The following is a 24,488-nucleotide window of genomic DNA, read 5'->3' as shown; positions in this document are numbered from 1 at the left end:
AGACCTTCTTTGATCTTCCCGGAGCTGATCATTGGCTGAGTCTTTGCCATTTTGACTATTCTTTTATCCATTCCAATGGTAGTTTTTTAGTTTTTTAGGTTTTGGTTGCCATTTTCAAGCATTTGACATACTGTAATTTTAGCTGAGCAGTCTATAATTTTCTGCACTTCTTTATATGTTTTGCCCTCGCCAATCAACGCTCTTATCCAAGTACACTTTTCTTCTGAACAATGTCTGAAATTACTAATTTTACTCAGATTTTCAGAGAGAAATGCACTATAACCAGCATGCACAACATTTGCTGCCTTCCTTCCTTAAAGGAATTGTTCAGTGTAAAAATAAAAACTGGGTAAATAGATAGGCTGTGCAAAATAAAAATGTTTCTAATATAGTTAGTTAGCCAAAAATGTAATGTATAAAGGCTGGAGTGACTGGACGTCAAATATAATAGCCAGAACACTACTTCCTGCTTTTCATCTCCCTTGGTTTCCACTGATTGGCTACCAGGCAGTAACCAGTGACTTAAAGGGGCCACATGAGTCATAACTGTTTGCTTTTGAATCTGAGCTGAATGCGGAGGATCAATTTCAAACTCACTGAACAGATATGTCCCATGTGACCCCTCTTATAGTAAGTAACTAAGAGTTAGAGAGCTGAAAAGCAGGAACCCATTATAGATTACATTTTTGGCTAACCAACTATATTAGAAGCATTTTTTATTTTGCACAGCCTATCTATTTACCCAGTGAATGACCTCACTAATTGAACTCCACACTGCTATTATTTGGAACAAGCCTCGATTAATGATTCAATTACACAGAATCATCAGCACGCATGTTATGTCTGTTGGATTTCTATTAATTTACCAGTAGGTGTTTTAGAGTATTTGCCATGTAGAAATATCATTTCTATGAAAAACAGTGATTGATGAGGTTAGTTATATTGGACTGCTATTATTCTGAACACAACTGTGTGTGTGTAAATAACCATGACAAGCACTTTTGTCACCATTTTCAGGGGTTGCCTGGAAACCTATCAGTACAATTTATCAGGTTATAATACTGTCCCTAGCAGTGATACTTGCACTTGTCAGGCAATTAACATTCATACTGTATGTATGGGGGCTGCTTTGGGCACTTAGGTGACCAGCTACTAGAAATCGTGGCACAAAAAGCACCCAAAGCATCCCCATGTGTCATTGCCCTTATCCATATTATATATAATGTCAATAAGGAATACTATAGGAAACCACAAATATACTCATATACAAGGTACATCATGTTAGCGCAAACATTTTCTTCATTGTCTCTAGTTTCAGAGTGCGTGATTGCTGCAGAGGACCACTGTAAGATGAAGGACTTTGCTTTATTCAGCCTGGCAAGAAAATCTTTGGCATCCGCAAACTCCTATTCATGTTCCGAGCCTGCTCACCAACCTGTTATAAAACCTTCATGAGTCAGACAGAAACACTTGTGGAACAACTATATGGAAACTGATCACCTCATGCTGTTTTGGCTGTCTGTAGTCCACATATTCCCCTACAATAGCATCTCTCCCAGAAAGTCCTGCGTGCAGCATTAAATATGGCCAGGCAGTCAGCTTTGCAGAGGGCTCTCTCAATACTCGTCTCAGTTCCCAACATGTACTGTGGCTCATAATGCTGCAAGATTCAAGAACGGAGATATTTTATACAGCTGCATGGCATTTTTTTCATTTTTATACGGATATGTGGACTAGTGCAGCAAGTGGTGCTGAAAATAGAGCAATGTTAATATGTAAGCCTCATCCAAATGTGAAATTTCTGTACTGTGTCAATATTTTTTTTTTTAAATAAAGATACAATATATCACTATGGGCTATGCATTCTGCATATATTTGTGTGTTCTGCAATTACTACACTGCGTGTTCAGCACCAAGGTGAGAATTATTTGGGTAGTAAACTTGAAGTATACACAGTGCATAGGTTGGCATGCTTTGGGTTGACTCTTTACTGGGTAGAGGGTCATAATCCTCCATACTGCTACTCTAGCTGTCTCTAACAAATTGCCCTGGTCTAAGACTGCTGCCAAATTGAATTTATATTATATTGGTGATGACAGGCACAGGTTATTTAAGTATTTGTAGTGTGTCAAGTTGGGCTGGCAGAGGTTAGGGACAGCTTGCTTATCACTATTACTGAAGCCTATGTCTACTAGTCAATGCTAGTCTATGGTAAGGAAGCTTTTGACAAATTAGATTTCAGCCACAGACTTTATTTACGCTAATGACAAACACTCTTCTGGATTGACATACTTAACATTCTAAAAGGAATACCAAAGCCTACAAAAGTATATACTGCATTCTATATTGTGAACTTTCTCCTCCAGCCTTATAAATAAATGAAACGTGTTCAAGTTTCTTCACAGTAGCTCCACATCTTTGAATGTCAGTGGCACTGCACATACTCAGTGTTACTTTAGAGAAGCTAAGCTTAGGCATTGTGGGAAATCATTAGCAGAAAAAAATGAGGTTATATCTGCTATGTAATGTGAATCTCAGCCTTTTATTGTGACTTTTATATTGTATATACACAGAGTGAGTTGACCCCTAAGCCCAGGTCATCAGGAACAAAAAAAAAGTTGATGTGCTAATGCAGGCATTATCAAAGGTATATATCTTCTTCATTTTGAACCCAATTATGTGATGAGGTTTAGTTTCTTTCAAGAGCATTGATGCAAGAGACACAAAGCAACAACTAAAACTTAAGCTTGCAGTAGAGCATGAAGTACTCCTTCAACAAATATGCATGGCATGGGGGCAAAGACTAAGTGTATCTCAAAACAGATCCAGTACATCAGACACACTTGTGACCTTCCTTGGGGACAACCACAGCAGTGTAAACTTGCCTTAAAGGACCAGTAACACCATTTTTTTTCATTAAAAAAATCAAAACTACACCCTCCAAATAATACCCATATCCTATTGCTTTTTATATTAACCTTAGGTTTAGCTAAGAATTCACTTATAAAAATCCCCTCCATGCTCTAATGAAAAACGGCGACCAGCAGCTGCAGCTTCTACCTATAAGCGCGTCCCCGACAGCTCTCCTCCTCACGTGACTTCCGGAACCAGGAAGTCACTTCATTTTCAGAGCAGCCAGAGAGGATCCATAGAGCGACGCTGCGCACAGAGCTGGGGAGTAAAGGCACACAACGGAATGGCTGGGGAGGACCTGCACAGTGGAAGGGCTGCTTCAATGATCGGCCAGGGCTGGGAGGGAGGCACACACACACGGAAGAGCTGGGGGGAGAGGCACACAAAACGGAATGGCTGGGGAGGTCAGGCAAAGTGGAAGGGCTGCTTCAACGATCGGTGAGGGCTGAGAGGGAGGCACACACACACGGAAGAGCTGGGGGGAGAGGCACACAAAACGGAATGGCTGGGGATGACAGGCAAAGTGGAAGGGCTGCTTCAACGATCGGTGAGGGCTGAGAGGGAGGCACACACACACGGAAGAGCTGGGGGGAGAGGCACACAAAACGGAATGGCTGGGGAGGTCAGGCAAAGTGGAAGGGCTGCTTCAAAGATCGGTGAGGGCTGAGAGGGAGGCACACACACACGGAAGAGCTGGGGGGAGAGGCACACAAAACGGAATGGCTGGGGATGACAGGCAAAGTGGAAGGGCTGCTTCAACGATCGGTGAGGGCTGGGAGGGAGGCACACACACACAGGAAAGAGCTGGGGGGAGAGGCACACAAAACGGAATGGCTGGGGAGGACAGGCAAAGTGGAAGGGCTGCTTCAACGATCGGCGAGGGCTGGGAGGGAGGCGCACACACACACACACACACACATGGAAGGGCTGGGGAAGAGAGAGGCGCACATGTCAGAGGCTCGTGGAATGGCTGGGGCTTGATGAGAGGCAGTGGAGGGGAACAGTTTGTTAGAACAGATAAGAGCATGCTGACAGCGCAACAGGTAACTAGTGGTTGCTAGGTGATGTCACTTCCGGAAGTGACATCACAAACTAGGAAGTTGGATCCCGAAGGACAGGAAGAGGCTCACAGCGGCGCGCAGGCAGAGAGAAGAGGCTTTTCTAGTGCTGCAAGATGGCGGGCCCCATTGGACTCCACAAGAAAGTTGCGGTTTCCATTTGTATCGGTTTCCTTACTAGAAAGCAGGATGCAGCTGCATATTTGATGTTACTTATGTAAGTGCATTGATTGGGACTGGGTTCTCTAAAATGTGTTACTGGTCCTTTAATTGCTTCAATCTCATGTATGATCTCTGCACCAAATGCAGGTATGGGATCAACTATGCAGAATGCTTGGGATCTGGGATTATCTGGATGAGGCATCATGGACTCTTTGGGAAATGGTCTTCACGTAATTTAGAGCTTTCTGGATAAGGGATCATGCACTTGTAGAAGAAACCATTTTCTCCCTTGGGTAAAATATGCAAATACAAAACAGCTTGTACTTTCATGCTTGATTTATTTTAAAGGAATGTATTATGATAAATGTTGAACAAACAGCATCCAGAAGTCCAGACATTTTTTCTTTGCATACCTTATTGTAATAATGCAAATCTGCAAAAGTAGGACATTTGTTTAAATAAAATAACTAATGAAAAATAAGACTGTTCCTACATAAATATAGTTGGGGGGAAAAAAAAAAGTAGGTGATGTCATGGTGTTTTGGCACAAGACAAAGAAATGTCAGTTACTTAATTTATTTAAATTAGAAGAAACTGAAAAAAATAAAATAAAATAGAAAACAAAGATTATTTTTTTAAATTAACTTAGACTGATATGATAATAGTTTTTCTATACCTATGCTGGCCGGTGGCTGCTGTAAGCTTCACTGCTGCTGCTTCACTTCCTAAATTATTGCTTGGACCAGATCCAGAAGTCAGAGCAGTGGGGCATCTATAACAATCTCTTGAAGATTTACATAGGAAAGGAGTGCAAAAGGTGTTTAGCAGTCAATTTAGTGAAGTGTGCATCATGAATAGTTTTTTCACATGTATGGATGTCCCAATGTTCTCATATGGTCATCTGACTTAAAGGAGAAGGAAACCCCCTGGGCGCAAAAATCCCTCCCCCCTCCCCTGTGTTGCCCCCCTCCCTCCTCCACCCTGGCCTACCTGTCCCCCCGGGCAAATGCCCCTAACTTGTTACTCACCTCTCTGCGCAGGTCCTGTCCACGGAGCTCACAGGCGACATCTTCTCCCAAGCGGTCTTCCTGCTTTGATCGGCATCTTCTGGCGCATGCGCAGTAGGAGCATTTACCAGTACCGATCTACTGCGCATGCGCCGAATGTCACGAAGTGAAATTGGAAAACTTCGTGACATTCGGCGCATGCGCAGTAGATCCGTACCGGTAAATGCTCCTACTGCACATGCGCCAAAAACGCCGATCAAAGCAGGGAGAAGACCGCTTGGGAGAAGATGGCGTCTGTGAGCTCCGTGGACAGGACCTGCGCAGAGGGGTAACAAGTTAGAGGCATTTGCCCGGCGGGACAGGTAGGCCAGGGGGGAGGAGGGGCAACACAGGGGAGGGTTTTTGCACCCAGGGAATTTCCTTCTCCTTTAAATGATTATTAGAAAACGTAACAGTTGTGGAGACCCTTGGTAAAACACCTATATAATCAGTGCAGTTCAGAAGAAAAGCAGAAGTTTAGATTTCTCCAAATCCCCACATGTAACATTAAAAAAAATGATTTTAGGATTTAGTTCTACTCAGATGCCCTAATCCTATTGGTATATTATCCAGTAGAATCAGGCAGCACTAGCAGGGCTGGTGGGAATAAAAGTATGAGTTAGTGGTTGTTCCTAAACATATTCAGCATCTGAGACATTAAAAAAGGCTGTTAAAATATAAATAAAATAGAAAACCCAAAAACTTCGACACAATAAAAAGAGCTTACAAAAATTCTGTTAATTTCTTAAATAAACTTCTGTGCATAATATACAGATTGAGGTATAAAAAAATGCATCATTGCACTGGTTTCCTTTCAGTCTGCTGTAGACTTGGCAACGGATTTCTCTTCAGGACTGTTCTCCTTTTGATTCTGCAGCACTTAGAGCAATCCCTGGTGCTGAAGCTTTTGTTGTGATAGCAGGTTTTGCAAACTAGACAAGAGAGAAACAGGCAGAGGATATAAAGAGGTGCTTGCACACACACAACAGCACAAACAACGGTTCAAGCTGGATGGTGGCTGTACAGAAAAGAAAGCTCTTTATCCTCTATCTATTCTTATTACAGCATAAAAAACATACAAATGAAATATGACAAAAAACTCAAAATATGGCCCCTAAGCATTTCATGACCGACACAGCATAACCTCTATATCAGCAATAGAACATGTTCTATTGCTGATTGTTCCCCCATGTCCTCACAAGCTTTAAGGACATAAGAGCAATTATTTAATCTGTATTGTAATGTTGTGTATTAATGTATACCTCAAATAAAGCCGTCTTGTTAATAACAGGCCCGGACTGGCAATCTGTGGGTTCTGGCAAATGCCAGAGGGGCTGCTATAAGCTTCCATTGAAAGTCAGTATTTAGTGGGCTGGTTGGGGCTGTTTGGGCTGTTTGGGCCTCTGTGTACCTGAAATGCCAGGGCCTATTTTAATTCTCAGTCTGGACCAGGTTAATAACCAAAGTGAATCTGATTGGTTCAAATCAGGCCCCAGGGGAACTTGGGGGCCAGGCTCAATTTGATTCAGTATTTATTCAAATCTAAGAGGGGCTTACTCATTGTGGTCCAGAATCCTATATCCCAAATTGAGAATCCTATGGGAAGAGGCGTGAGAATATATGAACCCAACATTGGTCATATCTTTTTATATGAAAAAATATTGCACAAACCAGCCAAAAGCTGCAAAAAGTAACCCAAATCCGTAGCTTGGCTAGTTTGGACTTTAAAAACCTACCAGAGGTTTAAATTAGTAGCCCAATTTGGCAGGGAAACCGCCAACCTGGCAACCCTGTGTCATATTGTGTTACTGACATCAGTCTATATGCAGCATCACTTCCTGTTTCCCAAGATGCAATGGCCTGGTCACTGCCAGAGTAATGAATGATTTGTGCTGCTGCCCCACCCATCTGTCCCTTACTAGAAGAATATGCCCCCCCATACATACCTTGTATATTCCCCAACTAAGAACAAAGCCCTTTCTATTGTTTGGTCAGAGTGTAACCCCATCTATACCCACTATTCAGGCTAAGGAAGGTAACCCCTACAAGCAAAGGACCCCCCGGTTCCACCAGACTTAGCAACAGCAGCAGCAGTGATTGGAACCATGGCTGATGAATGAATGGATCCAACAGATGTGGCAGCACAGTAACTGCACTGACTCAATAGGCCACACATACAAAGCAATGCTCTGTGTACATAATAAGCTGTTTATGTACTGCACATCTAAGGCAAAATATAAACCTCACTCAACAACAGGGGACACTTCCCCTTTAAAAGCAGGGAACAGAGGTGACTTCATACCTGGGGATGCGACAGTTGGTTCAGTCTGTTGGTTGGCATTGTGGTGAGAGGTAAGTAAACTTTCCCTCTGAGAGATTTTTTGCCAAATAGTTTTAGTGCAAAAAAAAAAAAAGAGGGGAAAATTGGGTGATGCCCCCCAGACTAGCGGGTGTTGCTATTCTCACAACATTTTAGTGAATCTGGAGATTTTTCCCCTAAAATTGGCTTTGAAGATGCCTTTAATCTTAGTGCTGCTTGGGAGATACAGACCCAAGATTTGAATGTTATGCAGTGCTGCCAGCAAATATACACATTTTCTACTGTTGGGAGCATTTGGGGACCCCTGTACTACACCATGAGGTGCTTCATTTTTTTTTAAGAGGCACAGTGACCCCCCCTTACTCCACAGAAATCCAGAAGCACAGTGATCCCCCCAACCCCACAGAAATTCAGAGGCACAGTGACCCCCCCAACTCCACAGAAATTCAGAGGCACAGTGACCCCCCCCCCAACTCCACAGAAATTCAGAGGAACAGTGACCCCCCCAACTCCAAAGAAATACAGAGGCACAGTGACCCCCCCCCCAACCTCACAGAAATTAAGAGGCACAGTGATCCCCCATAAAAAATCAAAGGCACAGTGATACCCCCATAGCAAATCAGAGGCACAGTGATACCCCATAGCAAATCAGAGGCACAGTGATACCCCCAGGAACTTGGATGAAGCAGCGCACACTCTCCTCACAGTTTGATAGTTTGAGCCCGGTGCACAGTGTAGAGGGCACGGCAACCCCCAGGAATACGTACTAGGCAAACAGAATCACTGGCACACGTGGCAATTCAGGTGCCGGGTTACCCCGTGCTCTTTATTGTGCGGACGTGCAACGTTTCGGGGTGACAACCCCTTTATCAAGCATACTAAAAAAGACCAAAATGCAAGTATATAACATGTGATCAATTAACATGTTTAGCATAATTAATAAAGTGACCAGCCCCTGTAAGGGTTCATACAAAATAGTAAAACATTCATAAAATACTTGTGAGAGTGTCCAAGCAGATGACATTGTAGTGAAGAGTAAAAGGTTTCGTATATGCAACAAATGTATCAAAGTGTCCATATTGTGAAAAAATGTGTCGCTTGTTCCACAGTTACAACATTGTTGCATCTATAAAAAGATAAAAGATGTACTGATAACAAGCTCCTTGTGCTAAAATTTCCTGTGACAATGTGTTACAAAACAGTACAAATTACAGAATATACATGATTAAAAGATGGTTAAAAAAACATTAAGCTACGCTCTAACCCTGCTAATAAGGGAAATTTAATTACCTGTCCCTGGGGTATACAAGATTGTTCTTATCTGAAAAAATTTTTTAAAGGAGCATTAATCATTCTGATCCAATTTTCAACACGAATTAATATCTCATAGGACAGCTGAAAGGAATACCATGATGAGTTATAAATAACAGGATAAATTATACTCTTCATTGAGACCCCTAGGGCTTCTGGACTGAAGCAGCCATATCCAAAAGCATTCTCTTTGGAGCAGTCTACATTTCTTTTCTTGCCCTTGCTGAACGGTGACCTTCTCTAGAATTTGCCATCTCAACTGCGCTATCTGATGGCCCTGCTCGAAAAAATGCTTTGCTAATAAAGTTTCCTTTTTCATTGTTTTGGTTGTATCTTGTTCCTTATTTTTACTTCCTTGAGGTATGGGTACCAATGGTTTGTAATTTCTGATCGTGCTTTTATGCTCATTGAGCCTAACTTTTATAGATCTTGATGTTTGCCCAATATATGCCAATCCACATGGGCATTTCAAGCAATAAACTACTTCACTGCTATCACAAGTGAAGCAGCCTTTTATTGTGTGTTTCGATCCTTTCTGTGGATGTGTGACATGGTTACCCTGTATAATACTATTACAATTCCCGCAATTTCTACAAGGGAATGTCCCATGTAGCTGTGTTTTTTCAGGAAAATTACCTTTTAGATTTCCTTTCTTATCTGGTTTTATGTAGTCTCCAATACTTTTCCCGCGTCTGTAGGAGAACAAGGGAGGCTGTCGGAATAAATGACCATGTTTAGGGTCAGAACTTAGTATCCCCCAATATTTTAGAATAATCCTTCGGTGTGCTTTTGAATTTTTATCATATGAGGATACATACGGTATTCTCTGTGATTTATTAACAATTGGGGCTTTTCTGGTGAGTAACTGTTCTCTAGACAATCCTTTAACCTCTTCCTTGCATAAATCCAAATGTGCTTTATCATAACCTTTTTCCAGAAATTTACCAATCATTTTTTCTGATTCACATTCGTATAGATCATCATTCGAAGTAATTCTTTTAACCCTTAAAAATTGACTTTTGGGCAAACCTCGAATCAGACCAGGTGGATGAAAAGATGTGGATTTAAGTAAGTTATTGCGATCAGTGGGTTTTGTATAGACAGTGGTAACCAATTTTCCATCAGAGTATGTTACATTTACATCCAAAAAATGGATTTCCGAATTATTCATTTCCATGGTAAATTTAATGGTAGGATGTACTTCATTGAGATATATTAAAAAGTCACCCAAAGATTCCTTTGTTCCAGTCCACAAAAAAAACGTGTCATCCACATAACGCATATATGCTTTAATGTGTTGAGAAAAATATTCATTGGCAAAGATATAGGTCTGTTCGAAGTTGTCCATGAATATATTTGCATAGGCAGGTGCCATGTTGGCACCCATGGCACAGCCTTGCATCTGAATGTAAAAATCTTTTTTAAATTGAAAATAGTTAATACTTAAATCCACATCTTTTCATCCACCTGGTCTGATTCGAGGTTTGCCCAAAGGTCAATTTTTAAGGGTTAAAAGAATTACTTCGAATGATGATCTATACGAATGTGAATCAGAAAAAATGATTGGTAAATTTCTGGAAAAAGGTTATGATAAAGCACATTTGGATTTATGCAAGGAAGAGGTTAAAGGATTGTCTAGAGAACAGTTACTCACCAGAAAAGCCCCAATTGTTAATAAATCACAGAGAATACCGTATGTATCCTCATATGATAAAAATTCAAAAGCACACCGAAGGATTATTCTAAAATATTGGGGGATACTAAGTTCTGACCCTAAACATGGTCATTTATTCCGACAGCCTCCCTTGTTCTCCTACAGACGCGGGAAAAGTATTGGAGACTACATAAAACCAGATAAGAAAGGAAATCTAAAAGGTAATTTTCCTGAAAAAACACAGCTACATGGGACATTCCCTTGTAGAAATTGCGGGAATTGTAATAGTATTATACAGGGTAACCATGTCACACATCCACAGAAAGGATCGAAACACACAATAAAAGGCTGCTTCACTTGTGATAGCAGTGAAGTAGTTTATTGCTTGAAATGCCCATGTGGATTGGCATATATTGGGCAAACATCAAGATCTATAAAAGTTAGGCTCAATGAGCATAAAAGCACGATCAGAAATTACAAACCATTGGTACCCATACCTCAAGGAAGTAAAAATAAGGAACAAGATACAACCAAAACAATGAAAAAGGAAACTTTATTAGCAAAGCATTTTTTCGAGCAGGGCCATCAGATAGCACAGTTGAGATGGCAAATTCTAGAGAAGGTCACCGTTCAGCAAGGGCAAGAAAAGAAATGTAGACTGCTCCAAAGAGAATGCTTTTGGATATGGCTGCTTCAGTCCAGAAGCCCTAGGGGTCTCAATGAAGAGTATAATTTATCCTGTTATTTATAACTCATCATGGTATTCCTTTCAGCTGTCCTATGAGATGTTAATTCGTGTTGAAAATTGGATCAGAATGATTAATGCTCCTTTAAAAATTTTTTTCAGATAAGAACAATCTTGTATACCCCAGGGACAGGTAATTAAATTTCCCTTATTAGCAGGGTTAGAGCGTAGCTTAATGTTTTTTTAACCATCTTTTAATCATGTATATTCTGTAATTTGTACTGTTTTGTAACACATTGTCACAGGAAATTTTAGCACAAGGAGCTTGTTATCAGTACATCTTTTATCTTTTTATAGATGCAACAATGTTGTAACTGTGGAACAAGCGACACATTTTTTCACAATATGGACACTTTGATACATTTGTTGCATATACAAAACCTTTTACTTTTCACTACAATGTCATCTGCTTGGACACTCTCACAAGTATTTTATGAATGTTTTACTATTTTGTATGAACCCTTACAGGGGCTGGTCACTTTATTAATTATGCTAAACATGTTAATTGATCACATGTTATATACTTGCATTTTGGTCTTTTTTAGTATGCTTGATAAAGGGGTTGTCACCCCGAAACATTGCACGTCCGCACAATAAAGAGCACGGGGTAACCCGGCACCTGAATTGCCACGTGTGCCAGTGATTCTGTTTGCCTAGTACAGTGATACCCCCCCATAGCCAACAGAAAAACAGAGGCACGATGATACCCCCCATAGCAAATCAGAGGCACAGTGATAACCCCATAGCAAATCAGAGGCACAGTGATAACCCCATAGCAAATCAGAGGCACAGTGATACCCCCCATAGCAAATCAGAGACACAGTGTTACCCCCCATAGCCCACAGAAAAACAGAGGCACGGTGATACCCCCCCATAGCAAATCAGAGGCACAGTGATACCTCCCATAGCCAACAGAAAATCAGAGGCACAGTGATACCCCCCCATAGCAATTCAGAGGCACAGTGATACTCCCCATAGCAAATCAGAGGCACAGTGATACTCCCCATAGCAAATCAGAAGCACAGTGATACCTCCCATAGCCAACAGAAAATCAGAGGCACAGTGATACCCCCCATAGCAATTCAGAGGCACAGTGATACCCCCCATAGCAATTCAGAGGCACAGTGATACCCCCCATAGCAATTCAGAGGCACAGTGATACCCCCCATAGCAATTCAGAGGCACAGTGATACCCCCCATAGCAAATCAGAGGCACAGTGATACCCCCATAGCAAATCAGAGGCACAGTAATACCCCCCCCCCAGAAAATCAGAGGCACCGTGATCCCTTCACTCCATATAAATATCCAGTGACACAGTAACTGCCCTAAAATCTAGAGTAGAGGTTGCAGCCTGTACTAAACCTACATTACAAGTTGCCAGCCAAGTTAAATTAAAAGTTGCAGGTCCTGTGAAATGTGCGCTGCCTGCCAGTAGAATCCATTAGCGCTTCTGCCTCTATGAATGTACCACTCAAAAATCGGTAATGCGCAATGGAGCGGTCACATGGTATGACCACATGACCGTGACGTCAAGGAGGTCCCTTCCGAGCACTGCGCCTAAATACTCGTGTAGTCAAAGGGTCAAAGTCTCATCTCGCGAGCTTGTGACGAAGCTCTGATACTGAGCGGGTCGTCAGGGTCAGAGGAGCGGGATACTTAAACTGCTGTCTGAGACTGCGGGCGCCGGACAGTGTTGTGAAAATAGGTGTTTGCGGGACACTAAGGCGGTAGGAAAGCGATTTATTAACATGAGCAACTGTTATTGGGTGGACAAGTTGATTTTTAGGGTCCGCACGTTATTTAAACCTTTATTTCTCCTTTAAGAAACCTTGGACTGGAGTCGCAAGACCCGACACAATCATAGTTTGTATAAGGTGCCAAGTTGTACTATACACTTCAGAGGGTTGGGCAATTGATACCATACAATAAAGAGAAACCAAAACATGAGTTTGGACAGTTCTGTTTATTATAGTTTACTGTCTTGTTCCATAGCGTCTGTATTTGTTTTTTCTTAGAAACGTCTTTTTCCTGTTGATGCTATGGAAACAATGGAAAGATTTCAGGATGCAGGATACCAGCGAACAGGCAGGGCAGGTAAGGCTCATTTATGAACACGAGTGCTAGATTTCGTTTCCATAGTAAGATATCGAAATGTGATGATTAGTTGCTAATAGTAACTGTATGTTGTTATTGTGGCATAATCTTAGCTCAATCCAAGTATACCATGAAAATCTACAGACCTTCGCAGTTACGGGTTGGTTCTCATGGGCATAAGAGTCCAGCACAGACGTCAATACATAATAATTATTTTATAATAGTTTTAGAATTATTGGTAAAAGTAAATTTAAGCTGGTACAGATGACAACTTGTAAAATAGTGAGTCTACTGAAAGCTGCATAAGAAACTAATTTACCTACTTTTTTTTTAATTTCAGAATCTGGACCTTCTCAAAAAAGTGTTGAGTGGCAAACCCCTTTAGTATCTAATAAAGCCGTTAGCAGATTTCCTTCTGGATATGGAATCATTAAAGGTGGTGGCCCACAGTCTGGGACCTCCTGCCCTGAAGGCATGGAAGGTGAGTTCCAAGAAACGGATTTTTGCAAAGTATTCATAATGTCATTTGCATAACAGTGATGCACAATTGGATTTCCAGGTGATGCATCTGCCCTTATTTAGTTACTTGCTAGTGGACACGACTGGACATCCTTCGACAGACGCATTCAGATGTTTTATGGAGTGCTCGGTAATATTTGTAATTTGCACACTTTACTATGTTCTTGGGTGGAGAACTGTATGACAATGGCTTTGTACAGGAGTAGCAATATGAATAAGGATACTGGTATGAAGCATCTTAAAGGGCACCTATCACAGCCAAAATCAAAGCCATATTAACAATCTGACCAGTACAACCTAAACATGTTAATCAAACTACATATATATTTTTTAAAAAAACTGCAGGTTTTAAAAAAATCTTACTTTGTCAAATGGGTTATTTCACTGAGGGAGTCCATACAGTGACTATAACATTTTTGCAAACGTGCTCTGATTGTAGCACTGCCCTGAGTATTCTGCCCAGAATGCCTAGTTTTTGTAAACTCCTTCTCTAGAAATATCACGAGATTTCCCTATCTTGTCCCGTGCTGGTGATGTTAATATGCAAATTAAGGGCACACACTAACTTCCAGACAGATGGCAGCACTACTGAACAGCAGCTAACAAAGAAGTTTGGCTGATTTGAAAATAACTTAGAAGGGTTGCTAAGCAACCAAGGAATTTCAACTGAGCATGTGCGAGATTTCAGAACTGTGAAGATCTAGATAGGAGGAGACCGTAAAATCCAAGATGCCTGCCTCAGCTAGAACCACAGTGGAGATAGCGGAGATTTTGCAGAAGGTATAGTGAGTTGATGATTTACATTATACAAACAATTCTAACTGTTTTAAAAATCGGATTTCTTGAACTTTCACATAGTGTCTTTACTAATGATTTTAGTTATGATTGGTGCCCTTTAATTTGTTTATTAAAATAATACATTTTAATAGTGCCATTTCATGAGCATGAAATGTAGCCTTACCGTGTAAGCTGAAGCCACATGCAAGACCCTTATTACAATAGCATGTTTACAGTGAGATTATAGTTGTCCAAATGCTTCCTTCTATAGGGGGAATATGTGGTGTTTATACAAATGGCCTGTTGATGTCAATGTGCCCAGACTTATACTGTGCATAGTTCCTGACAGCTTAAAAGTGAAAGTTACTGTTTAATGGCTGCATGAGTCTCTGCTAATAAAGCACTGTTATACTCTACTCATCCTCTGCTACCCAAAACATAACATATCTTTAAAAGCATTAGTTGTTAAACACCTTGCAGTGGTTTTCATGCTAGGCAGTTTATCACAACGACCTGTTCTTATTTTCAGCTGCATGCAAACATGGAAAACCTCAGCTTTGTGTTCACATCTATAAAAGATTTGCGTACAAATCATTATTCATGCTTTTTGGGTAGAGGGTCTTGTGTTTTGCACCTTCTCCTTCATCCCAAACAGCACCTATTTTATCACCTCACACGCAAGCCACACTAGAGGGGGTACAGATGCAAACTATCTAGCTCTAGAATTGAAAAACCACAGCAGGTACTGGGCACTACCGTTTCCTCTTTAACTGCCAGAGTCTGCAACTTCCATTCCATGGAACTAACCCTCTACTTCTCAATTCCCTTCACATCTAGGACATATTCTGGAGTGACTTCAAACCACATTCCAACCACTCAATTTCCTCAGCAAAACAAATATCATAAAACCAAAAGAACCACTTTCAGACTTTTATCAGCCAGGTTAGAGAACTGCAGCTTTCTGGCCAACAATTCTTAGATACACCCTCAGACACAAACCACCTAAGGTGAACTCTGTCATAGCCTGGCTTTCCAGAATATGATATGAAGAAACTGCTTTAATGAGTAGTCCTGCAACAGAAAAGTTAGGACCAGCTGCTGGATCAGCCTAATGGCCCAAGAGAGAGCATGCAGCCTCCACAAGCTCAGTTCAACACAAATCAGCTGAAATTGAAATACTTAAAGGGATACTGTCATGGGAAAAAAATGAATCAGTTAATAGTGCTGCTCCATCAGAATTCTGCACTGAAATCCATTTCTCAAAATAGCAAACAGATTTTTTTTATATTCAATTTTCAAATCTGACATGGGGCTAGACATATTATCAATTTCCTAGCTGCCCCCAGTCGTGACCTGTGCGCTGATAAACTTCAATCACTCTTTACTGCTGTACTGCAAGTTGGAGTGATATCGCCCCCTCCCTTTCCCCCCAGCAGCCAAACAAAAGAACAATGGGAAGGTAACCAGATAACCGCTGCCTGGTAGATCTAAGAACAGCACTCAATAGTAAAAACCCATGTCCCACTGAGACACATTCAGTTACATTGAGAAGGAAAAACAGCAGCCTGCCAGAAAGCATTTCTCTCCTAAAGTGCAGGCACAAGTCACATGACCAGGGGCAGCTGGGAAATTGACAATATGTCTAGCCCCATGTCAGATTTCAAAATTGAATATAAAAAAAATCTGTTTTCTCTTTTGAGAAATGGATTTCAATGCAGAATTCTGCTGGAACAGGACTATTAACTTGATTCATTTTGAAAATTTTTTTTTTTCCCATGACAGTATCCCTTTAAAGGAACAGTAACAACAAATATGAAAGTGATTTAAAGTAATGAAAATATCATGCAATGTTGCCCTGCACTGCTAACACTACTGTAGTTCATATAAAAAAGTAGCTTGTGTAGCAATGGCGGAAATTGAAAAAAGGCTGTATGGCACAGGTTAAATAGTACATAACTAATAACACCATTATGTTCTACAGAGTTTATCTGCTGTGTAACCTGCACAATTTCTCCTTTGAATGGCTGCCCACATTGCTACACAGCAGCTTATTTATATAAACTATATTAGTGTTTCTGAAGAAATATAGCAGTTATATCAGTGCAGGGCAACACTGCATTATTTTTAACCAATGTAGCCAAATACTTTGTTCAACTAGTTGCTAAAACCTCAGTCTATTCTGTGGTGGCTTGTTGTGTGCTATAGCTGCGCAAAAGGTTGGGGGGGATATGGCATCAAAAAACAGGCTGCTAGGACTGAAATTTTTAGGATTTTTTGGAATCTATTTTTGGTTCAGACTTCGGTCAAATAATAACAGGGGAGCAGAAAAGGCATGTTCCTCCCTTCTAGAAAGAGAAGAGTAATCAATACTCTGTTAGGTTATGGTTTGGTATGTAATAGAAATGTTCCCTCTTTTTGCACATCTGGATATAGAAGGCAAGCTTTGACTAGGGAACCAAAAAGAACAGAGTTGGAAGCAACACAGGCAGCCAAAGAAATCAAATATCCGAAATACAAATTCAGCTTCACTTGCCCTCCATAATTGGTAAATACGTGTCTTAGACAGCTGGGTTTAACAAATAATCCAAGCGAAAAACAAGATTGTTTAACCCTTCTGACATGCAAAATTAGAACACACAACTAGCCACCAGATTGTATCATAAGGCTGGTATCATCATACCAGCACAATCTACCAGCTTGGCTAGTGCCATTTAGCAATAGTTAACCAAGTCTATAAACTGTGACGAGCTCCACCACCTTTCTAAACCCACTCTATCAGAGCTTAGAGTACCTCATTTTGAATTTGACAACATCAGAACAGATCTTTAGAGTAGCCACTTGGGCCTCACCAAACATGTTTATTAAGTTATACAGTACAGGTGATGTGTATTACACCAGCTATTTTGCCAGAATGTTCTTTGGATTGCTGTGCTTTATGAACACTATTAATCTTTCCCTTGCTATTACTATTTCTCTTGTTCCTCCTACTATTCCATCCTCCACCTCACAGAGCTTCACAACTGAACTGGGGATTAGAGGATGAGATGTCTTATATAGCCAGAAGTAGGGACCAAGAGTCCATTTCTTTCACCCCTGCCTCCAGAAGTAAACCTACACAAAAACCCTGTCTGAAGCTCTTTACAAAAAAATCTCTGATTCCCTGACATTGCAAATTTAAATCGGCACACCTAAAACTCCTGTATGAATTTAAGTATAATTTTTGAAGGAGACTTGAGGAAGCTGGATGTGGAGCCGAGTCTTCATATTAATGAATGCATGTGGACCCTGCTTACAAAAGCTTACAATGTACTGATTTAATTGTTCACTATTGTGAATAGTAACAGTCAAAATAAATGATAGGGTTAAAAAAACACCAGATTCACAGGCTGCTACACCAAGAATTGTTACTGCAAAATAGTCTCTGAAAACAAATATTAAACACTTTATTTTTAATATTGCTGCTTGTAAGTAACGGAAATAAAGGAATTTTGTTAGGTATACAAATGAAAGCAATATTATATAGTATGTTACACAAGTATTCATATAATTTACAGGAGACTTTGCAGAAGTCCATAATTTTTTTTACAGGCTTGGTTAGCAGTTGCTGACTGAAATATTAACTTGTATTTTTAGTGCTACATTAAAGCATTTTTCTCACTGCTATCCCCCTTGCAATCTTATACTGTAGGCGAAGCTCATCTGTATTTAGTGTTCCTGGGGTTGTAAATGACATACTACCTCTTGGTATATCAAATTTGGGCTGTGTGCCTGGGACAGATGTCCTGGTTTTTCCTACTCCCATAGCAACGCCTTGATTTGAAACATGAACAGAGGCACAAGGCCAATCCCTGTTGAGTTATTAGAGAAGGCAAGGTTGATCTCTGCGGAAAACTGACCTGCATAAGTGCTTCATACCCTCAGATGAATGTGTTAAAGAGGTAAGCACTGATTATTGCAGGTATGAAAAATGTAGTCTCCGTAGACTAAATTATATAATTGACTATTCACCTTCCAAGAAATAAGGTCGGCTACATTCTTTACCACATGAGACACTAGACCATATTTTATAATGTATGATTTTATTTGACTTTACTAGTTTCTAACTTTGCATGTAGCTTCATGTTTTTTGAAGTATTGTTTTATTGCCTCCTAAAGCCACCCTGCCAATCTACCATGCATGTACTTGCTAGGATGGCTTTGGGTGTTGAATGTTGTGGCGTGATAAGACGGGCAGTCAACCGCAAGCAGGTGAATATTAAACAAAAAATGTTAAGGGAATGGGAGAAAAGATGGATGGTGATAGCCTGAAAAAGACTTGTTGGCAAATAATGTCTGTCAATCTGGGCAGTTTAAACACATGACCCATCATACCTAAAACTATATGGCATTTCATTTGTTCATGAATGTTCAAAAAACCCTCTAAATGGGGTCATCAACCTATTTGTGTTGCTTGGTAATGAATCTGTCATTAATTTGGCTTCTGAAAGATCTGTATTTTTATTGTTTATTTTAACACTCCACCTCCATTTTTTTTATTTTGCCAGAAAAAAATGAAAGTGGGATCGCTAAGCACAAAACGAATGCCAGTGTTTTAAATTACTTTATTTCACAACAATGATTTCTCATGATTTGTTTTGTAACAAATATAGTGTTTGCTCTATGTTTGTGAAGATTCTCATTCATCCAGGTCATGGTATATCTGTGGGTGGAGGGAAAAACAAGTGGGAAAGATCAACTTCTAAGTTGAGCTATAGCCTATACATGAACACAAACCACCATGACTGTGACTGCAATAAATTATACAGTTGTTGAGGTTCTGTATAATGCCTTAACTTTGCAGACAGATATCACATGGAGGCATCTGACCCATGCATGGTTTCTTCCATGTCTATTGGCAGTTTATAATTTCTCATTCACTGCCCCTCACTACCCCTTGGGGAAGGGGGGTGGCAAATTGTATTTTCCAGCATGTTCTTAATAGAAATAAGTCAAATCAACTGTACTTGCTGTGTTTTTTTTCCATTGAAGACTTTTCACCAGTTATCCAACTGGCTATCTCAATTCAGAATAACTTGAGAAAGCCAGTTGGATGACTGGTGAAAAGTCTTCAATGGAAAAAAACACAGCAAGTACAGTTGATTTGACTTATTTCTACTGATCTAGTGTTTGTTCCATCTTACCTGCCTTTCTTATTAGGAGTGATTTCGTTGGATAGTTGTTAGAACATGCTGGAAAACACAATTTGCCACCCCCCTTCCCCAAGGGGTAGTGAGGGGCAGTGAATGAGAAATTATAAACTGGCAATAGACCTGGAAACCATGCATGGGTCAGATGCCTCCATATGATATCTGTCTGCAAAGTTAAGGCATTATACAGAACCTCAACAACTGTATAATTTATTGCATTGTCACAGTCATGGTGGTTTGTGGTCATGTATAGGCTATAGCTCAACTTGTTTTTCCCTCCACCCAGTTTTTCTACTCTTTCTTGCATCCTAGCAAACAACGGAGCCACATAGAAGATATGTAAATGGTTTGTGATTCTTAGTATCCAGCCTGAATTACTTACAGTGATGCAGAAAGACAGTGGTCAGCATTCAGGGATGGAGAAACATTTTGTTTTGACATGGTAGCCATTGATACAATGCATTGTATGTGGTGGGTTGTGACATTTAGACGTCCCTGTTGTAAGAAGTGACAAAAGTCAAAAAACAGTGCAAAAGTGCCTGTATTTTTCATTGCCACAGTTACATTTTTTTTTTAGACTTTTGTAATGCAAGTGGAAACATGACATTCCAGCCAATCAGGAGGCAAATCACTATCCCTACAGCTCATGTCATGCCTTCTACCCTTGGCCCTCCTTCAAGTAACACAAATGAATGCTTTGGAGCCCATCCTAAAGACTCCGCATTGCATGCCTACTCAAGTGTAGCTCCTCCAGAACATGCTACAGCAGAAGATACTAGGAAATTTGAAACACCCACTATAGAACCAACACTCAACCAGTCTGGCATACTGAATACCTTTTGCACAGACCACCATCCAGGTGCTTCCACAGGCATAGTCAATACAGATACTGAACCATATGGTGCTCTCCCTGAAATACGGGCATCTGGAAAAGGGGAATTTACATGCAAGACAGAACAATATGCCCCATATCAAAACAGTCATGGGTGGAAGCCTGAGCAGTACAGTCTACAACCAGGTGCTGAAATAAGTGCTTGGAGACAGCAGCAAAATGCTGAGAACATGAGATTGAGAATGGAACAGCTGCAGGTAATTGTACAAATAATTCCATGAAGCAGAGACCTCTTTGGGCAGAATAAATATCCTAATAGCCGTTCTTTTGTGTCCCCCAGCTGATGAGACCCTGTCCCCCAACAGCTGTTTATGGTTCAGGGCTGCAATCTGATCCTGGCCAGTGGGAAAGAATCCTTAAGACAAGAGAGGGTGTCCTGCAGGAAAAGGAAATGCTGTTTGAGAGGTAAGTAAATGGCATATAATATCTATATTATTTGTATGAAATCTGTAATTACAATAAAAAGTACTGACAACAAGAATAAAATGTATAGTTCACAAAGATGTTGGTGACTTACTTGTTTGCTGTAAAGAGACTAGAGACTTAGGGGGTTATTTACTAAAATCTGAATATCTCCTCCTATTTTATTTAAAAAAAAAAAAAAAGCCAAAGCCAAACTCTCATTCCCGATCTTTGCTTATTCATTAATAAAAAAAACTCTATTTAATCAGATTGCATCAAAACTCCACAAAAATAGTGCGAAAACCCAGAAAAAGTTGGATTTTCAGGCTAAACCAGTGCAGAACACAAAAACTTCAACTTTAAATAGGTGCCTCTCCCATTGGGACCTCGAAAGGTGTGAGGTGGTGGAAAATTTGAGTTTTCTAGTGAAAAAAACCCAAATTTTTCTAGATTTTAACATTTGGATTTTAATAACCCCCTTAAAGTCAGGACTTGAAAAGCAGCAAGGCATTTCGTGCAACATTGCAATTCCATATTTTTTCCCAAGAATCTAAAGAAATTATTATGAATGAGCTATGCATTTTTTAAATATAAAGATATATCTTTAATATAATGAAATGTAACATATCCCAAAGTGAGTTTCTAAAGAAATGTCACAGTATTTATGGCAGGGATGCATAATCCATAATATTTGGAACTGGATGAATACTAAATCCTAAACCAAAAAAATGTAAATCCTGAACAGAATCAAACCAAATTTACACTTTTAAGTTTGAGGAGAATTCACTAATTGCATCTTGTGGAAAAAAAATGTCCGTCACAGGTTTCCCCCAGATTTGCCAACACTGCACATATATTGCAGTATTGAGCGGTATGGTTTATGCTTGACAGTTGAGCAAATCAATATAGCTCTCACACTGCAAGTTGAAGTGATCTCAGTGTTGGGCAAGTTCGCATTGAAATTTGGCAACCATTTCGGGTTATGTTTGGGTGTAGGTTAGACTGGGGAAGTACACTCCTTCTCTGCTCATGAACATACGCCTACCTCCCAACTTACCAGTTTTTTGCTGGACAGTCTGTATTTTGACTGCTCAACCCGCAGTCCCGGATTATTACTTTCTCTTTGATCTCCTGCAATGAACAACCAGAAAAGGATACAAAGTTTCTAACTTAATTGGCTAGAACCAATTAAGTTAAGTGCACCTGCCAGAATATATGGCAGGTGCACTTAGATACTTTTGTTACAATTTAAGATAAGTGTCACTGGGCGCATGTAAGTACAGTAGCCAGGCAGATCTTCAGTGGAAAGTTTGTGCTTTATTTTTCATGCAAATGAAGAAAACAATGTGCAAAGCTGCAGTATGCACTTTTCACCAGCAGGAGGTCAGCAGTAACCCTGCAAGCACACATATTCCTAAGCTCCAGAACAACCTCTCCCAAAGGCTTAACACCCCCAATGATTTCAGTCTGCAGCTTTTATAGCTTCCAGACTGCTCTATGCTGACACCATGTGATCAGCATCTACCCTATAAATATTCATTAGGCGAGGCTGCCCACCCCTTTAGGAAGTGGCTTCTCTGAGAGCTGTAGGTAAGTGCTTTGTACAATAAATTTCACTATTATATATAAAAGTAAAGCTTTCCATGCACACTTGTGTATTAACATACAGCAAAAACAGCTTTCAATATACAATTGTTTTAGCACCATTTACATATACTCTGAACATAGCTGAGTCACATGCTTCAAACAAAGTAGGCCTCAGTATGTTAACCAAAGCTAAATAACACCCAAAGTATTTACATAAATTATACACATAGCTATTTACACAGATTACTGGCCAGCAAAACAAATTAGCATTAACAAACAATAAAAAAAAAACGAAATTCACCCCTTCACATATCCCCCTCCTTAAGAAGAAGGGTACCTTCTTCAGAAATAATCCAAAAAACCTTATCAGTACTCACATGACCGTGAGTTTCCTCAAAGACAGAATTATTCTTCCTTTTCAGTTCCTACACCATATCTAGATAAATAGTCAGCATTGTGATGTTGACTACCCCGCCGGTGGTGAACTGTAAATCTAAATGGTTGGATTGCAAGGTACCATCTTGTAACTCTTGCATTTTTATCTTTCATTCTGTTAATCCATATAAGTGGGTGGTGATCAGTCACTAAGGAAAACTCTTGACCTAGTAGGTAACATCTTAATGACTCTAGTGCCCACTTTATTGCTAAAAACTCTTTTTCAATGACACTACCTAGTTTCTCTAGGGAATAGTTTTCAGCTTATGTAGAGCACAGGGTGCTCCTCTCCATCAATTTCTTGACTCAGTACAGCACCTAAACCTTTCTCAGATGCATCAGTTTGTACTATAAATCTGTAATCAAAATTAGGACTCTTAAGAACTGGTTCAGTACATAACATGTCTTTAGCTTCTGAAAAGCTACTTCACATTGTGGATTCCATATAACTTGGTCTTTGCAATTCTTTTTAGTGAGATCAGTCAATGGAGCAGCAATTTCAGAGAAATTTGGCACGAATCTCCGATAATAACCAACCAAACCTAGGAAAGAACGTACCTCTTTCTTTGTTTTTGGTTGAAGAATCTCAGCAATGGCTTTAATTTTGGTTTTGTCAGCTTTTACCTTGCCATTTCCTAGAATATAACCTAAATATCTAGTTTCTGTAAAACCTAGAGCACACTTTTTCGGGTTAATTGTAAGACCAGCAGATTTTATAAGAGACACAACAGTATCTAGATGTCGCAGATGACTTTGCCAATCTGGGCTAAATATCACCACATCATCTAAATAAGCAGAATATTATGAATCATGCCCTCTTAGGATGGGGTCCATAAGGCGCTGAAAAGTAGCAGGCGCCCCATGGAGACCAAATGGCATGGTTACAAACTGAAAGAGTCCCTGGCTAGTTGCAAATGCTGTTTTCTCTTGTGACTCTGGATCTAAGGGTATTTGCCAATAACCCTTTGACAGGTCAATGGTAGAGATAAATTTAGCTCCACCTAGCTGGTCAATTAACTCATCAATGCGTGGCATTGGGTATGAGTCAAATTTTGATATGAGTGATTTTCCTGAAATCAACACAAAAACGAATAGAACTATCTTTTTTTGGAACCAGTACTACTGGTGAACACCAATTACTTACAGACGGTTCAATAGCACCAAACTCTAACATCTGCATTACTTCTTGCTTTATAATTTTTTTGTATTTTTCAGGCATCCTATAGGGTTGCTGACGAATAGGTTTTGCATCACCTGTATCAATGACATGCTCAATAAGATTAGTTCTACCTGGTGTTGTCACAAAAATACAATTGTACTTGTCTAATAACTTGCCCAGTTCTGTTTGTTGATCTAAAGTTAGCACAGAAGATATATTAATCTTAC

At 40.1% G+C, this 24,488-nt stretch overlaps 1 protein-coding gene and 1 long non-coding RNA gene across 5 annotated transcripts in view; both read left to right on the top strand.

Moving 5' to 3' along the window:
• The first annotated feature begins 2,638 nt into the window (after positions 1-2,638).
• LOC121399942 lies at positions 2,639-4,514 on the top strand. Its single transcript, XR_005965356.1, has 2 exons — positions 2,639-4,188; positions 4,281-4,514. It is a non-coding gene; the product is annotated as an uncharacterized LOC121399942 (long non-coding RNA).
• An 8,261-nt stretch (positions 4,515-12,775) lies between these two features.
• Positions 12,776-24,488, top strand: part of cep85.L (centrosomal protein 85kDa L homeolog) — a 32,746-nt gene continuing 21,033 nt past the window's right edge. The window contains exons 1-5 of one of the 4 annotated variants that reach the window (XM_018246442.2): positions 12,776-12,937; positions 13,226-13,304; positions 13,645-13,785; positions 20,364-20,875; positions 20,959-21,083. In XM_018246442.2, the coding sequence (XP_018101931.1) occupies positions 13,250-13,304; positions 13,645-13,785; positions 20,364-20,875; positions 20,959-21,083 (833 nt within the window). In that variant the 5' untranslated portion in view covers positions 12,776-12,937; positions 13,226-13,249. Of the gene's footprint in view, positions 12,938-12,960; positions 13,085-13,225; positions 13,305-13,644; positions 13,786-13,863; positions 13,954-16,612; positions 18,539-20,363; positions 20,876-20,958; positions 21,084-24,488 lie in introns of those variants that run through there. The other 3 variants (XM_041581940.1, XM_018246445.2, XM_018246446.2) reach the window with 3 other exon arrangements.

This window comes from Xenopus laevis, chromosome 2L (genome assembly GCF_017654675.1).
Source record: "Xenopus laevis strain J_2021 chromosome 2L, Xenopus_laevis_v10.1, whole genome shotgun sequence".
NCBI lineage: Eukaryota > Metazoa > Chordata > Amphibia > Anura > Pipidae > Xenopus > Xenopus laevis.
The sequence above is the reverse complement of the archived record's forward strand: the minus strand, read 5'-3'. Positions and strand labels throughout refer to the sequence as shown.